At 49.1% G+C, this 17156-nt stretch overlaps 1 protein-coding gene across 1 annotated transcript; it reads left to right on the top strand.

Moving 5' to 3' along the window:
- Positions 1-14897: 14897 nt before the first annotated feature.
- On the top strand, positions 14898-15356 carry LOC127329493 (protein ALP1-like). The gene has a single exon (XM_051356001.1). It carries the CDS (start codon positions 14898-14900, stop codon positions 15354-15356), a length of 459 nt encoding a protein of 152 aa, XP_051211961.1.
- Positions 15357-17156: the final 1800 nt, after the last annotated feature.

The raw sequence follows: 17156 nt of genomic DNA, 5'->3' as shown, positions 1-17156 counted from the left end.
AATTCCTTGGAGAAACTGGCACAAGAGAAGGTACTAGGTGCAAATTTAGTTTCAGTTGCTTGATCACCCGCCTGTGAGAAGTAGCCATTTAAAAAAATGTTTTGATAGAGATATGATGGCCCACTTTGTTACTGCATAATGAAATCATCAAGGGATGTGTGGATACTTTGTGGATACCGAGAGTGGTGGGTTCTTAGGTGAGTGATTCTGCACACTGAACCTCAATCCTTCATTCTATTTTGCTTCTTACACTTGTAGCCTAAGAACAGAGATTCACTCAAAAAACAACAGCACGAGTCATGAATAGATTGCGATATTTGAATATTCTTGAAAATTAAACACCACTCGCGTGTGTAAAATTCTATCATGTACAATAGTTATGCTAAGGTAGGATTTGAGGAACTCTTGCCTGTTTAGCAAACACCAGAAAATAATAGTGTCATGTAGCAAATTTTCCCATCTTATAATACTTTTCAGAGAGAACAATAACTCTGATTCCCCTCTGATTCCTTCCTCCCCATGCCCGATTTCAGGTCTTGGTGTTTATTTGAATTAATTATGGTTGGTTGGTTTCGAATTGCAGAAGTGCTCCCGACTCTTGCTCGAGGTGAACCTGGACAAATACATGATTGAAGAGGTAAAGATGGAATTCATTTCGTTTATTCATGTGATGTTTCCATAATTTTTGTCCTTTTCGTCATGTGCATTAGATTTTGTTGAAGCTGTTCACATGTTCCCTTTCTATACAACCAAAAAAGTTGTAATATGCCATAACACTATTACTCCTGAGGCTCGGTCGTATCGACATGAATATAGAATTTCCGAATCCTAACGCAGATGTAAGTGATGGTGTGCTCATCATGATCAAATTTATACTCCCTCTCATATCAGTCCTAACCTTGAATTAAATTATTCTTTGGTGCTCTTTTAGTGTTGTGGTGATACTACTGATACCTTGATGTGTGGCATTGATCTGAAAAATTCCAGGCCTGGTTACCATTTTTATCATTCCGAATAGTAAATATGATCAAATAGAACATTTTATGTTTTCTTAGTATTGAATTTAGCAACGCATTTGGCTAATAGCTCACGTTCTCTCCGAAACACTAATGTTTCAAGTATTGTGCATCAGACCATACTGATATGTAATGTCTCCAGTGAGTTACTCACCTTCATTTCCACCTGGTTTTCAGGAGGTCTGGAGATAAGGGCGCATGTCAACCTAGGATATAGGCATAGCGGCACTCATTTTAGCATCCAGACATCACTGTCCTGTCTCGTTTTAAGTTTTATAGTGGCACATCATTAGATAAGAAGATGTGAAGGCCTGATTACCTCAAGAACTATAATTTACAACATCGTGCAACAGCCTTCAGTTGTTCTCTTGGTTCAATTATACTATTACTTATTTGGAGAACTGTGGAAGTCTTCATGTTGGGACTTGGGAGCATGTCAGCTCTTGATTTATGGTAGCAGATGTAAAATTTAATAAGTTTTAGGCTTCTCTTAGAGTTTTCTAATCTATACACTCGGTACTTGCAGATTTCTTTAAGGACAAGGTTGGAATGTGTGTATGATTAATTCATCTGATTTATGAGCTACGGCGACACTTATGTAGGCTGATAATTTTCCTTCTGTTATGATTTTTTAACCTGCAATTGAACTTGGCAGTGTCTACAGAAGATAGATCATGGATAAAACTTCTTTCTGCTTTTGACTCCAACCATTTGTATTGCGATTGTTTTTCTTTTTATGCGCATATTAATATTGACCACCTGAAGAGAGGTATTGGAACTGTAAGGTTGATTTTTTCTGAAATGAGACAAAAGCTTTGCCTTTTATAATGATAAAGGAGGATCAAACATAGACAGGCCTAGGCCTAACCAGAAACACAAAAAATGAAAGAAAATCAGGTAATTACCGTTAAGTGCTTCACTCCCGCCAGAATCAAGTTTATGCTCTCATCTTTGATTTTTTTGCATCAGCGCTGAAGGCAACGAGGATTTGTTGTTGAAGGCTTTTGCATATTTTTTCCTTCCAAATCTCCTAGAAATGAGGGTGATGGAGGATCTTAGCCCTGCAGGGTTGTCGGTCGGAGACTTTGCCATAGCAAGCCTGTAATGGAGAACCGTGACATGGCCAGACCCGAGATCCATCAATAGGGATGCACAATAAAGCCAAGCGGCTGCAGAATGCCATATTCTTCTAGAGTAGCGACACTCGAAAAGGAAGTGTTTGGCAGTCTTAGGCTAACATTTGCACAGTTGACAGAACGTTGTAAGGTTGATTCTTGGAGGAGTGAATGAGTAATAGTTGAATAACATCTTCACTACAAACTTTGCATGGTGTTTTGGTTGCAATAGACAAGTGTAATGAGCATGGGATTGTTCCACAACAGGACTTAAAAGTTCCCGAGTGGAATCATCTCAGCCTTTTGTTCGTGTAGTCTACATCAACTTATTATAAATAATATCTGTGGCAGCACATTACATATGTTAATCAATTTATCCCTCTAAAATATCTTAGAACTCTATTTAAATGCTAATATTATGTTCTTGATATTGCAGGGAAAGCAAAAGGACATGCATGAAACTGATGAAACAATGGTTCGAGTGGCAAGCTAGAAAGCAACAAATTTTGACAACAATATTGTTCCAAACTACGATTTTTCTGATAGGGTAGTTTTGCATTATAATCTTTGTGATTTTATCTGGGAGTATTGTAATGCTGGAGTTTAGCTTTTATTCCGAGTTTTCATTGATTACTAAAGATAACAGTGAAAGAGTGATGTTTATCTCATGTACTCCATGGAACTGTAATAGATAAGTAAGTATTCTATATGGACTTCTAGCACTGGATATATCATTAAAAATGTTCAGTTGGTGAATGGGTATTGGCAACTACATTTTTGGATACATTAACCTTGAAAAGATGAAGTCCAAAAAAAAATTTGTTGCCACTTTTTATTATGCTGAAGACATGGCAGAGCCTATGACTACACAATTAATAAGTGTATTGATGTATAACCTAGATTTGTAATAACTATTAACCTCTTGCATTATAGGAAAGAAATATAAGATGTTGGGTGCAATGTTCTTTTGTATTGTGAAAAAATGAAGTAGAGACGGCTGTAATGCCGATTTGTAAAATAATCTTTTTGTAGCTTTCGGACCCAGTAAACTTGAGGGCCAGCTCAAATGGGCAGGCCCGTGGGTGTCCGCTAGCCGACTAGCTCTGTCCGATTGACTCAAGCGGGATGCCGTTTCCTGCCGCTTTAATTCTTCCAGATTTGGCGGCATTCACTCTTCCCATTAAGTCAACTTAATTACCGAGGAAACAACTTAACAGAAGTCTCGTCGGCGGCATCGCCCCTGCCGCCCCATGACATGCTTTGGCCCTCTAAGCCGCGCCCTCCCCCTCCCCCCTCCTCTCCGGCTCTCCACCCCCTCCCCTACTCCGAGAAGCTCGCGTCCTCCCTGTTTGACTCTGAGAAGCTCTTGTCGCTCGCCGTCGTGAGATCACTATAGGCGTTGATGGTGGTTGCGGCATGGGTGACGGCCTGCCTGCTGGTGGAGCCATGGCGACGGGCGCCGATGGACGCGGCCGAGAGATGGCTGTCAAGACCCTTCCGGTACGACGATAGGAGGGGATTTATACGCCATGGAGGCCTCGATAGGGCGCGGCGGTAGCGGTAGGTCGCCACAGTCCGTGAATTCTGTCCTCGTGCCCGTGGGCTTTCACATAGCCGATTCAGGTGGGTTGGACTGGCGGCGCCGTGGACAACCCGCCCCCAATTACAGGCCTAGCTCATAGGCACTTAATTCAGGCATTGTATGCAACATTATTGCTCGTGGAACCACGCACGCATATGCACAACAATGTTGTTTTGTTATTGCGTTCGGTATTATTATGTTGTAGTACATTATGATATCCCTGATTTATTTTAAATTTTCATAGTGAGTTGTAAATTATATATGTGTATTGAGAAATGAAATTTGAAAATCCGTGGCAACGCACGGGCACATGTACTAGTCTCTGAAGAAAACTGAACATGTACCAACAAACCGTTTAATGAACCTGGCGGTTAATCAGTTATATACGGGTAAGAGGGAATGAAATCTCTGAAGAATTAACAAGACTACCGAGACTGTCGTGAGGGTAGAGGTGAGTGAATAAGGGCATCTCCAATCGCGCGACCCAAACCGCGCCCGCGTGTCCGTTTGGGTCGAGCCGGACAAAAACGCGGCCCAGCGCGGGGACGGACCGCAAAAGCGGACGGCCGCCGCGTCCGGAACGACGCAAACCCGGCCCAAATCTAGGCTAGGTTTGCGTGGCCGCGGATGGCACGCGCCGTCCGCTCGCGTCCGCGCGCTGGTCGCCTCGTCTCCCTTGGGCCCACCTGTCGGTGACCAGGGAGACTATTAAATGGGGACTGGAGGGGATCTGGCCCTCCACTCCAGTCCCCACTCCACTCCCCGAGCAAAACCGCCGCCATGGCCCCGAAGCGATGGTTCGCTCGACGACGAGGTGAGCAGCAGCCGCCGTCGTCCGCCGGCGTTGCGGCCATCGGGAGGAAACCAACGCGGCCTCCACATCGGAGAGGCCGCCCGCGGCGGGGCGGCATTGCCGCAACCGCTGCCTCTCCTCCTCGAGCCGAAGCCGGAGTCCTCGGAGGAGGAGCCGGACCTCCGCGCCGCCCTGATGATCTCTGCGGCGGAGGAGGAGGCGAAATGGCCGCACCTCCATGCGGCCATTCGCACCTCTGAGATGGAGGAGGCGGCGTGGCGGGAGGTCGAGGAGGCGGAGGGCTGGGAGCTCTACGCCCAGGCCCTCCAGGCGCGACGGGAGGAGGAGGAGGAGGCGGCGCGGCGGGAGGAGGCCAGGCGCCGCGCCGACGAGGAGCGCCGCCAGGAGCAGCGGCGGGGAGGACGGGCGCCGCGCCGACCAACGGTGGCGCCCGGGAGGCCGAGCGCCGCGCACAGCGGGAGAGGCGGCGGCGCCTCGGGGAGGAGGCGCTGCTCGTGCTGCCGCCGCGGCCGCGGGTGGCTCCGGACCCCCACTCGCCGTGGGAGGAGGCCTGTGGTCTCCGTGGCCGGAGTCCCCGGCGCGGTCGTGCCACAACAGCGCCTCGCCGCCCGGGGACGACGACGTCGCCGACGACGCCCATAGGGGCTAGGCGGCGCACCGGCGGCCACCGCACCGCCGACCAAACCCTTATAGAGGGTTTTAAATATTAGTTTAAATTTAAAAGCCCATATAGGGGCTTGTTTTGTTAGTTTTATTTGCCCAAAATAGGGCTATGTACAAATTTGCCCAAAATAGGGCTATGTTCAATGAAATTTCGTTTAAATTCGCATTTGTTTGTTTGTTTTCTTGTTTCTACAGTTATGCGATGCGTCCGCGCGTTGGGCGCAGCGCGCGACCCAAACGGACGCGCGGACGCGAGCCGCTGTCCACGTGTCCGCTCGGCCACCCAAACGGCCCAAATCGGACGACCCAGCGCGTCCGTTTGGGTCGCGCGGTTGGAGATACCCTAAGAGCACAAGTCGAAGGAAATGAAATGAAATCAAATAATGATAATACTTTCCACGAGTATCCAACGTCAGATTCGTTGAACATTTCAATTCCCAATTATATTTTCTGTACGTCTGACGACTCATCGCTGAGTCAGCGAAAAGCAAGGGAAGCACAAACAAACAGTTTTCTGGGATGGATGGTGTGGACGTGCAACCGCCCATGTGTCCGCTCGACGGCCCCACGCCGAGAAAAACTATGCACTTTATTCGTCCCGCCCCCACACTTCAGCCCGGGTTACTTAGGCGGGTTTGGTAGCCTCGACGTCTCTTGGCTCGCATCGGTCCACTGATTTTTGAATGTTTAGTTTCCTGAGCTGAGTCGCATTTTTGTATAGCTGTAAGGGTATTTTACCCTTATTCATTATTTTAGTAACAACTAGTTGAATGCCCGTGCTTCGCCACGGCTCCTTACCTTATACACATAATAAATATTTAAGTACGCAAAAACCACATAGCGTTTAGTTCACAAAATTCGGTGTAATATGTATAACATGCAAGGACATACATATTATCTCTCATTTATTAAAAGCCATTCTCCCTTGAGATGGCTAAGGTATTCACACGCATCATTAGGAATGTTATTATCAACTTCATGTGAGTGGTACTTGAGCACATGTATCAAAAGCTTCTTTCTCAACTCGTAGCTATCTTGCACAAGCAATATATGATGTAGAATTAATTTTTTCCATAAAAACGTAAGAATGTGAATATATAATACTCACGGGTGTAAATTGGATGAAAAAAAATATTTTACCATCCCACAAGAGCATAAAAGTGAAGACTAAGTAACCAAATAAGTTTCCACAAATAAATTGAATATAATTATCTTGGATATTAGGACGATAGTGAAGTAAATTGCTCATAATGATTACAAGAGGAAATCACCTGGGGATTTGTTGGTATTGGAATACTATGAGGGTATTTACATACCTAGAAATAAATTTTGGAACTTTAACCAAGTTGTGCTATTTCAAGAAATAAATTTCAAATATTATGTAATTTCAATTGGTACCTCTCTTCTGATAGAGGTCGAAAAATGTGTCTAAAACAGATACATGACACTCAAGTTTGTCGATGGCGAACACGATGAAGTTAACAATTAATGCGTGTGACAAATAAATCTGCAAGTGGTGATCATTAAAACACATCAATAATATTAAGAATGGACAATGACTTATCCTAATATATACAGGTTGCGGGAGGAGATAACTTCGGGGCCTATGGTGCTGGCTTATTTTGAAATATGACCATCTATTTCTATATTGTCCATCACCTGCAGAAGCGTAACATTTATAGAAATTAATTGTAAATATTGTTATCTAGAAACATGCATTTAAAAAATATAATCACCTTGGTTGATTGTGTAATAATCGATGAGTTATTTGTCTTTTTTTTTGAAACATAAAGGCCCTGAAGGACCAGGAGCTGTATTAAATCCACGCGGTTACAGACCAGATTACATAAAGGGTCTCTGAAAAACACGAAATAACAGAGAAGCCCTCGTACTTTGCAAGCAGGACCCTAGGTAAGAAAGCAAAAAAAAAAAAACGATCAGGTCTTTGATCTGCGCCGGAGAAAGGACACCGCCATCGACCGCTTCCAACGCCGCCGGGGAGCAAGCCACTTGGGGCATCGGGAGCAGGAGTTGTTAACGACGAGCCAGAAAGCCTCCCTGTGGAGGAAGAGAACCTGGAGAAGGGCCGCCTTTCGGCCATAAGATGCAGGGCAGGGCGAAGACGCCAGCATGAGTCCCCTGTTGGAGAGCAGGCTAACCGCTGTTTGAACGACGGTGAAGATGAAGCACACTCAGCTCCGAGGTTGATGCAGGTACGGCACCGTCTCTAGTGCATAGCAGCAGCACCACCGCTGTCCTCTCTCTCGCCTCCATGGCCGACCGAGAGGAGCCGCATCAGTGCTCTGCTACTGCACTAGAAGCGGCGCAGATAAGACCACCCATCAACAGTTGACGAAGAAATGGCGCGGCTGAGCTCCTCCTCGCCTCCAAGGCCGGCCAGGGGCTCGTTCACGCCATTGGTCGCCAGCAGGCGCGTTTTCCCTCCCTCGCCTCCAAGGCCGGCCAGGGAAATACACCTCCCGCCACAGTCGCTCTTCAGAAGGTGGTTCACCGCCACTCCTTTATTGGACTGAGCGTCAGTCCTCCTCTTCACTCTCCCCTCCGACCGCCGGAGAAGAAGATTGAGAAGGAAGAACCCTAGATCGGACGAGATCCAGGCGGCCAGATCTCCTCCTCCGCTCAAACTACCGGGCACCAGGGCCCCTACCGGCATACTGCCACTACATCTAACTACCCTAACTACTCCGGCGCCTTCCCTCCGCCCATCTCGACCGGCGACGCCGGTGAGATTGGCCTCGGGTCGGTCCGGCCCTCTGAGAAGGGCTCTCAGTTACTGTAGCGATGAGAGAGAAGGAGAAGGGGGGGGATGAGCGTAGGCCATTTGTCTCTTTGACCAACATCGTATCTAACCCTGTGTCGATGGGTTCTCTTAAAGCATCTGCAATACCTATCCCCGTCCCGCCCATGAACTACAATAATAACTACACATTGCAAAATTAAAATAAAAGTGATGTATATTTACGATCTCGGAACAATCAAAACAAAATTGAGTTGCCACAGTTTTGTATGTCTAGACCGGAGGCGAACGCTTATTAAAAAATAAGGAGGTAGAGCAGCACTAATAGAGCTAGAGCTGCACACTTCTCTCAGCCACCGGGGGAAAGACATTTGTGCTAAGATTTTTTTAAAGAAAAAGTCGCACTATTTGTCACTGCTCAGTGCCCACTCCCCTCACCCACTTTCCCCAATTTCACATTCTCTCCTCACCCAGTCGATGAATCTCTGAGTCACCAAGGGGAAAGATATTTGTGCTAAGATTTTTTTTTTTGAAGAAAATTCGGACTATTTGTCACTGCTCAGTGCTCACTCCCCTCACCCACTTTCCCCAATTTCACATTCTTCCCCTAACACCACCGCATGCTCGCTCATGCCACCCGTAGACACGCCTCGCTGCCTGCTCTCCCACACCTCCCGTCCTCGGCCAGCCGCTGCTCTCTCACTGTCACCCTTTCCTCCGGTGCCAAGCCACCCTGCCCTCCGGCGCATGGGTTCTGGCTGCCGGCCGCTACGCCCATCTGGTGCCGAGACACCCTGCGATCCGGCGTACAATCCCTAGTCCGTTGATGTGCCACCGCGTCCGCGATAGGCGGCGTTCGCGTCCCCGCCCTCTTCCTTGGCTTTGCTCCTCCTCACCTCCCGCTCCTACACGATTGGGCCATGGTAGGCATCGGCGCTCGCTCCAAAGGCACCACGTGCAGGGTGTCCACACCAACATGGACCGGCTCACCATGGTGCATCACCACGGCCCTCTCCTTCCTACCGCCGCTCTGCGACATATCTCTTTTTGGTCATCAACATCACCGAATCGATTGTGTGCGTTGAGCACATGGTAATCGACACTGGTATAGGGGGGAGGATGGGAAAAGGGATGATTGATAGCTGCTTGGAGGATTCATCGCCTGGGAGAAAATTTTCGTACGGGAAACCTTATATTTAGCCCATAGGAAACAAAGTTACAGGGTTGTTCAATCAGTAATCGTATATTGGAATCGTTTATGCAATTTTCATGCAAATAACCTTGAAGTAAGTCGATGTTTAAGCGGTACTCTAGGATTCTAGGTGGGACATACCTTTTTGGATGTACCTTAAAATTTCTACTATGATCCACATGTAGTATTTCATCTATCGTGTTGTCCTAGGTTCCATTTAGGTTGAAATGCTATAGATTAGGTCACCAGGTTTGGATCTATATCAAACTACCTTTGTGGCCCTCCTCCTAGCCGTGGCAGCGATTAGTTGCCATTATTAGTATCTGCTCCATTAACTCATTTACACTTCAATTAAAGCAAGAACCTCCCTGTACACATCCATTATTAGTATCTGCTCCATTGACTCAAACATGGACGATGAAGTCCTTATGGCAATGGCATCCACAACATGGCTATCACTTCCTTGTCACTGGTGGCATAACTTACCGAGCATCACATTGATCTATTTCTATGGCGTAGATGGAGACTTGGACCTCAACAGGAGACTCTCATACCAATTAGTGAATCGTCTTCTCTCTATAATCTTTCTATTCTATACCTGTGCCCTCACAGCTATCTTTCATAGTTTCATTTCCTAATGGAAATATGCATACGCAAGGGTAGGCACTGTTGCCATGCAATTCGCGCCACTCATTTTGTCTATTAATTGTATGCTTCAATTAACCACTAACAATCGATCCACTGGAACGCCTCCTGGAAAATGTCCATGTTCCTCTAGACAAGGACTCCTAGCAACCATTTTACGTAAGCAATGCAGCTAATTAATCAAACATGCATGCATGCTCGATCTTTAATCAACTGTTACTCTGTTAGGGTCTGATCCCATGAGCTCGCGGCCAGGAACCAGTCGTGCATGCGCACGTACACGACCAAGTGAGGTACTCTACAGTCACACCGATCCAGCATGGCGTCGTGCTTGAATCAGTCCTCCCCATCGTGTGTGAGTTCCGACATAACCAGCGCTCGGCGCACGCCCAGCTGCAATGAACCAAACCTTAGAGCATCTCCAGTCGCGTCAACCAAAGCGTCCCCAAAACAATTTAGGGTGCGCCGGACCAAAAAATGGTTCCAGCCGCGTCCCCCAAAGCCGAATTTTGTCCGGCGCGCCCTGATACGGTGTCCGGCGCCCCGAGCCCGTCCCCGCCCCACAGGAGACGCTCCGGGCACGCCGGACACAACGAAAAGCGAGGCGAACCGACGCGGGGCCGACGCGTCAGTGGCTCGGAAGGCTAAAACCCCGTCGCCTACGGGTCAAGCGACGTTAATGGCGTCCATGTTTTCCCAGGCGACGTAGGGACGCGTCTCGTCATGCATGGCCGCGACCACCCGCTGCCGCCGCTGTACATTAAGATGCCCTGCGGTTTGTCTCTCACCGCTCCCAAACCTTGTCTTCGCCGCCGCCCCTCCCAGATCTTCTCCTCGCCGCTCCAAACAATGTCGACCTCGTCCTCCCGCAAAATCGCCGCGGCGAACGGCTTCGGCCACGGCAGCCTAACCGTGGCGGAGGCGTGGGCGCTGTACCACGCCCGATATCTAGTCCCGCCGGACATGCGGCTGCCAAGCAGCGGCGGCTGGAAGATGGCCGTGAACGGCATTGGCGTCCCGCCGCCGCCGAAGCTGGGCACGGACCAATGGAGGGACGGCATCAAGGCCTGGCGGGCTCAACTCAACGCGGAGGAGCGGGCGGATCCGACATGGGCGGCCAACAACAACGACGCCTGGTGGGCGACGTACTTAAAGGCCAAGTACGACGTCAAGATGCACAGCACCACTGGCCTCATCGGGGGGCCCAACAGCTGGAACAAGGATGGCCGCGCCCTGTTCTGGGGCGTTCCGGGGCGCACCCTTGAGAATGTCATCCGCGGCATCCGCAACGGCGCTCCAAGGTTGGAGACGCCGCCGTCACCGCCACCGTCTCCTCGAGGAGGACCACCGCAATGGCAGCCGAGGAGGACGACGTACTCGTCCTCCTCAAACTCTTCTTCCTCAGGACCGGCCCGATCGACGCTGTCCTCGTCGTACCGCTCGGCGCCCTACAGCGTCCCCAAACGTGAGGTGAAGGAGGAGCCGGCGACGCCCGTCAACACGAGGCGTGGTGGCAGCGGCAGCCGGCTGCAGCAAGAGAGGCGCGGCGGCACCGTCCTCATCCCGAAGCCGGAGGTGAAGGAGGAGCCGGAGGAAGCGGCGCAGGCGGTGCTACTGGTGGAGTACGAGCGGCAGCAGCGGCTCATTGCCAGCAGCGACGACCCCGAGGACTGCCCAGGGCTGCGGGCGGCATGCTTGGCGTCGATGAATGACAAGGACGCCTGGAGGGGCGACCTCGACATGACGATCTCCATGTCCATCCGCGACTCCGGCAAGGAGCTCGTGGACCTCACCGACGACGGCGAGGCAGGACCAAGCGGCTTGGTGAAGGACGAGCCTGTCGACAAGCGCGTCAAGCAGGAGGTCGTCACCGACGATATGTACAACTTCCACCGGTACTACGATGCCTCCGGCCGCCGCAAGTACTTCTAGATTAGGTTTAATTTAAATTTAGTCAAATTTCATTAGAATCTATGTAAGTTTGGACGAATCTAATCGAATCTCGCTTAAGTTTAAAATTTCTGAAATTTTGTTTGGGGGAGCGACGTCCCCAAACACATCACGAACGAAACACGTCCCCAAACGCTCAATCCGACGCGTTTTGGAGGACGGTTTGGGGGACACGACTGAAGATGCTCTTAGTGCACCGGCGAGCGATGTACAGGAGGTGCTCTACGACGAGAAGATCTGGCCACCCAGCGAGGACGATGATGCAGTACGCCGAGAATTACTCCTTGAAGCGTGCACAAAGCGCGTACTAAGCTGCAACGCAAGAGCTTTGCCGCCGCCAGGGCGACGGCGAGCGCGGCGAGGTGCTTAATTTGCTTCTGCTGCATTTCCTCCCGCATGGCCAAATACGAAGGAAGATGCGTAGTATGGACTCTGGAGGATTATGAGGAGCACGAAGGCGTTAACTACTCCCTCTTCGATGGGAAGTCCATGCATTTGGCGAGGAGGACGAAGGTAGTATAACCCCTATTCCAACTCCTTGTCCGTCTCCTCAGTTGGTTTGTTAAGATAAGACGATAAGTGGAGCATAAGTAGTTGAGAATAACAAGGGAATATGTGAAGCAATCTTCTCGGTTTGACCGTGAGATCTATTTGGACGGGATAACTTTGAGGATAAAACATGTATGCGGTGTCAGTTTTGTAGTTAGGTGAAAGTGTGACACCAGTCATTCACATGTTCCACTTTAATAGTAGGAGACGTGGGGGTATTATTGTCCATCCTGAAAATGTGACACCAGGCATTCACCAGTTTGCTCTTAATAGTAGAGATGACACCGTGCTAAAATATTTGGCCTAATATGCTTATAAGGATAATCTTAGGTATTAGGCAATGAGGCGTAAATGGTGTATCAAAGGAACAAGAAGGCTAAAGGAGACTCCCCATTTCAACAACAATCAAAAGGGGGTTACAGGAGAAATCCGGTCACCAGCCCGGTCCAACCGGGCCAGCAACCGGCCAGTTCGGCCTGCTGGCCAGTCAACCGGGCGGTAACCGGGCTCCAAACGAGGAGCCAGCAGATCCGGTTTGCGCCCGGTCAACCGGGCTACTGACCGGCGGGTCCGGTGCCCCGTCCGGTCGACCGGGCGGCAACCGGGCGGCAACCGGCCACCAACCGGAGAAGCGCCAGGACGACGCAAAGGAGATCCGGTCACTGATCCGGTCTGACCGGCCTCACGACCGGGCTGTCCGGTCTGTGGCCCGGTCAACCGGGTTTGTCGAGGAAAAATGCTGAGGTGGCAAGTGGCAACGGCCAGATTTTGAAGAACACTATAAATACCCCTTCTTCTACCTTGGAAGGGTTAGGCAACATACTACAAGCTGTTCTTGAGCTCTCTCTCTCTTACTCCATTATTAGAAACACCAAAAGCCTCCGATCTCCCTCCTCCTCCACCCAAACTCAAATCCCTCCGGGGAATCACTAGAGGAGGACCCGATCTACTGTTCTACCAAGCCAAATCTCATTCCCCCTTGTATTCATCGAGAAGCTTGCTTCCTAGGGTTACTTGGAAACCCTAGGTGGGCAAGAGGAGTCCGGAAGCATCCGGGCTGTGGATTTGCTCCGGGCAAGATTGTGAAGGTTTGGAGGCTACCTCAAAGTCTACCACAAGTGAGTGAGCTATTCCTTCGTGGGATAGGCTCCGGAGAATAGGGTGAGCCTTCGTGGCGTGGGGAATCCTTCGTGGGACCTCCACCCCTCCAAACGTGACGTACCTTGTTGCAAAGCAAGGGAACACGGGAATACATCCTCGTCTCCGCGTGCTATCGGTTATCTCTAACCGAACTCCTTACTTGTGATTTAAAGCGCTGAGAGAGCCTTCGTGCTCGAGATAGTTGTATCTTCATATAGGTTGCTTCACCTAGTTTGCATTAGGCTCATCTTTATATTCCGCAAAGCCTAATATTGCAAAGAAAGAATTAAAATTTGTAGAAACCTATTCACCCCCCCTCTAGGTTTACCATCTCTATACTTTCAATAGCGCAGTTCTTAAAGCATCCATGGGACAGGCCTCGGAGGAACGCCCAGTTTGACAGTTTCTCTAGGGCCAGACCCTGGCGAAACGAAAATCGACAACGCCGTTCGCGCGGAAGCTCCGCCTCGGCATGGTGGGATAAGCCAAAATCCCAGCGGCGTTGCGCAACAAAGGTAGGGGTAACCTCCCTCTTCGGTTACCCTTTCGATTACCCCCTCCCAAATTTTCCCTTCCCCCAATTTTCGCACCAGCGGTGGCGTCGGCGACCAGATCTAGCAGCACGCATCTCCCTTCGGTTTCTGGCGTCGGACCAGGGTCCTCTTTTCCAGCCGCGGCGGAGCCTACGCACATCTGCGGTGGCTTTCGGCCGTGTTCGTCATCCGCCATGACGGAGGTAAGGGGAACTCCTCTGCTCTACTGTAGTGTTGCATTCATGCTGGTAGAACTAGTTGGGTTCGATAAGACCGTTCGTAATGCATAGATCTTGTTTGAGTAGACCGACCAGCTCCAGTTTATGTGTCACGCCACAAAACTTATCATTTGCATACAAGCCTGGATCCTGATGGTGCACAAGAGAGCAGTTAGACATGTTGCTTTTCCTCGTGTGAGTTCTGTCCTATGGTACAACGAGATCAGGAGAGGATTGCCAACCTAAACCACGTCTACAACTGCAATGATGTAGAGGCTATCCAGATCCTACGGATGAGAAGAGCCCCTTTCTATGCACTTGTGAAAACGTTCAGGACTAGAGGATTGCTGACTGCTAGCATCCACACCTCCGTCGAAGAACAAGTCGCAATGTTTCTTCATGTCGTGGGTCATAACCAGAGGTTTAGAGTCATCCATAGCACATTCAGGTGACCCACGGAGACTATCTCTCGGTACTTCCAGCAGGTGTTGTACATGGGGAGCTCAGAGGTGAAATGATCAAGTCAGCATCAACGAACACACCACCCAAGATCAAGAACAGCTACAGGTGGTTCCCCTATTTCGGGGTGAGTATAAAATCATGTTCCTTCTACCTATCAGATGTGTGGTACTGTTAGAAACATGACTGTGTGCTAATTTTTTTTACAGGATTGCATTGGGGCTATTGATGGTACTCATGTCACTGCAAAGGTACCGATATGAATGTCTCCAACATTCCGCGGGAGGAAGCAGTACACCAGCCAGAACGTGATAGCAGCTATGAATCGCGGTATGAGGTTCACCTACGTGCTTTCTGGGTGGGAGGGTTCAGCTCATGATGCGAGCATCCTGGCTGATAGCTTGTCAAGGCCTGATGGGTTGCAAATCCTTGAAGGCAAGTTCTACCTTGGAGATGCTGGATATGCATGCCGACCTGGTATTCTACCTCCATTCAGGAAAACAAGGTACCACTTCACCGAGTTCTATGCGAAGCACCGACCTCAGAATGCAAAAGAGTTGTTCAATCTGAGACACTCAAGCCTTGGAGTCACCATTGAGAGTGCCTTTGCTGCAATGAAGAACAAGTTCAAGGTCCTTGACCAGAAACTGTTCCACGCTTTTGACACTCAAGTAAAGCTGGCCCTTGCTTGCTGCATTTTTCACAACTGGATCTTAGGTTGAGGCGAGGATGAGTTCTTCGAAGAGGTTGTTGATACGTCTCCGACGTATCGATAATTTCTTATGTTCCATGCCACATTATTGATGTTATCTACATGTTTTATGCACACTTTATGTCATATTCGTGCATTTTCTGGAACTAACCTATTAACAAGATGCCGAAGTGCCGATTCTTTGTTTCTGCTGTTTTTGGTTTCAGAAATCCTAGTAAGGAAATATTCTCGGAATTGGACGAAATCAAAGCCCAGGGGCCTATTTTTCCACGAAGCTTCCAGAAGTCCGAAGACGAAACGAAGAGGGGCCACGGGGTGGCCAAACCCTAGGGTGGCGCGGCCCCACCCCTGGCCGCGCCGGCCTGTGGTTTGGGCCCCCCGTGCCGCCTCTTGACCTACCCTTCCGCCTACTTAAAGCCTCCGTGACGAAACCCCAAGTACCGAGAGCCACGATACGGAAAACCTTCCAGAGACGCCGCCAACGCCGATCCCATCTCGGGGGATCCAGGAGATCGCCTCCGGCACCCTGCCGGAGAGGGGAATCATCTCCCGGAGGACTCTACGCCGCCATGGTCGCCTCCGGTGTGATGTGTGAGTAGTCTACCCCTGGACTATGGGTCCATAGCAGTAGCTAGATGGTTGTCTTCTCCCCATTGTGCTATCATTGTCGGATCTTGTGAGCTGCCTAACATGATCAAGATCATCTATCTGTAATTCTATATGTTGCGTTTGTTGGGATCCGATGAATAGAGAATACTTGTTATGTTGATTATCAAAGTTATATCTACGTGTTGTTTATGATCTTGCATGCTTTCCGTTACTAGTAGATGCTCTGGCCAAGTAGATGCTTGTAACTCCAAGAGGGAGTACTTATGCTCGATAGTGGGTTCATGCACGCATTGACACAGGACGGTGACGAGAAAGTTCTAAGGTTGTGTTGTCTTGTTGCCACTAGGGATAAAACATTGATGCTATGTCTAAGGATGTAGTTGTTGATTACATTACGCACCATACTTAATGCAATTGTCTGTTGCTTTGCAACTTAATACTGGAGGGTTCGGATGATAACTTCGAAGGTGGACTTTTTAGGCATAGATGCAGTTGGATGGCGGTCTATGTACTTTGTCGTAATGCCCAATTAAATCTCACTATACTCATCATGATATGTATGTGCATGGTCATGCTCTCTTTATTTGTCAATTGCCCAACTGTAATTTGTTCACGCAACATGCTGTTTGTCTTATGGGAGAGACACCTCTAGTGAACTGTGGACCCCGGTCCAATTCTCTTTACTGAAATACAATCTACTGCAATACTTGTTCTACTGTTTTCTGCAAACAATCATCTTCCACACAATACGGTTAATCCTTTGTTACAGCAAGCCGGTGAGATTGACAACCTCACTGTTTCGTTGGGGCAAAGTACTTTGGTTGTGTTGTGCAGGTTCCACATTGGCGCCGGAATCCCTGGTGTTGCGCCGCACTACATCTCGCCGCCATCAACCTTCAACGTGCTTCTTGACTCCTACTGGTCCGATTAAACCTTGGTTTCTTACTGAGGGAAACTTGCCGCTGTGCGCATCACACCTTCCTCTTGGGGTTCCCAACGGACGTGCCAACCACACGCATCAAGCAAATTTCTGGCACCGTTGCCGGGGAGATCAAGACACGCTGCAAGGGGAGTCTCCACTTCTCAATCTCTTTACTTTGTTTTTGTCTTGCTTAGTTTTATTTACTACTTTGTTTGCTGCACTAAATCAAAATACAAAAAAATTAGTTGCTAGTTTTACTTTATTTGCTATCTTGTTTGC

The sequence above is a fragment of the Lolium perenne genome, chromosome 2 (genome assembly GCF_019359855.2).
Source record: "Lolium perenne isolate Kyuss_39 chromosome 2, Kyuss_2.0, whole genome shotgun sequence".
In the NCBI taxonomy this organism is placed as follows: Eukaryota; Viridiplantae; Streptophyta; class Magnoliopsida; order Poales; family Poaceae; genus Lolium; species Lolium perenne.
This window is presented reverse-complemented; position numbering and strand designations above follow the sequence as displayed.

Bases quoted from the DNA above. Each gene is read 5' to 3' on its own strand.
- LOC127329493 (XM_051356001.1), top strand. From the start codon at position 14,898: ATGTCTCCAACATTCCGCGGGAGGAAGCAGTACACCAGCCAGAACGTG.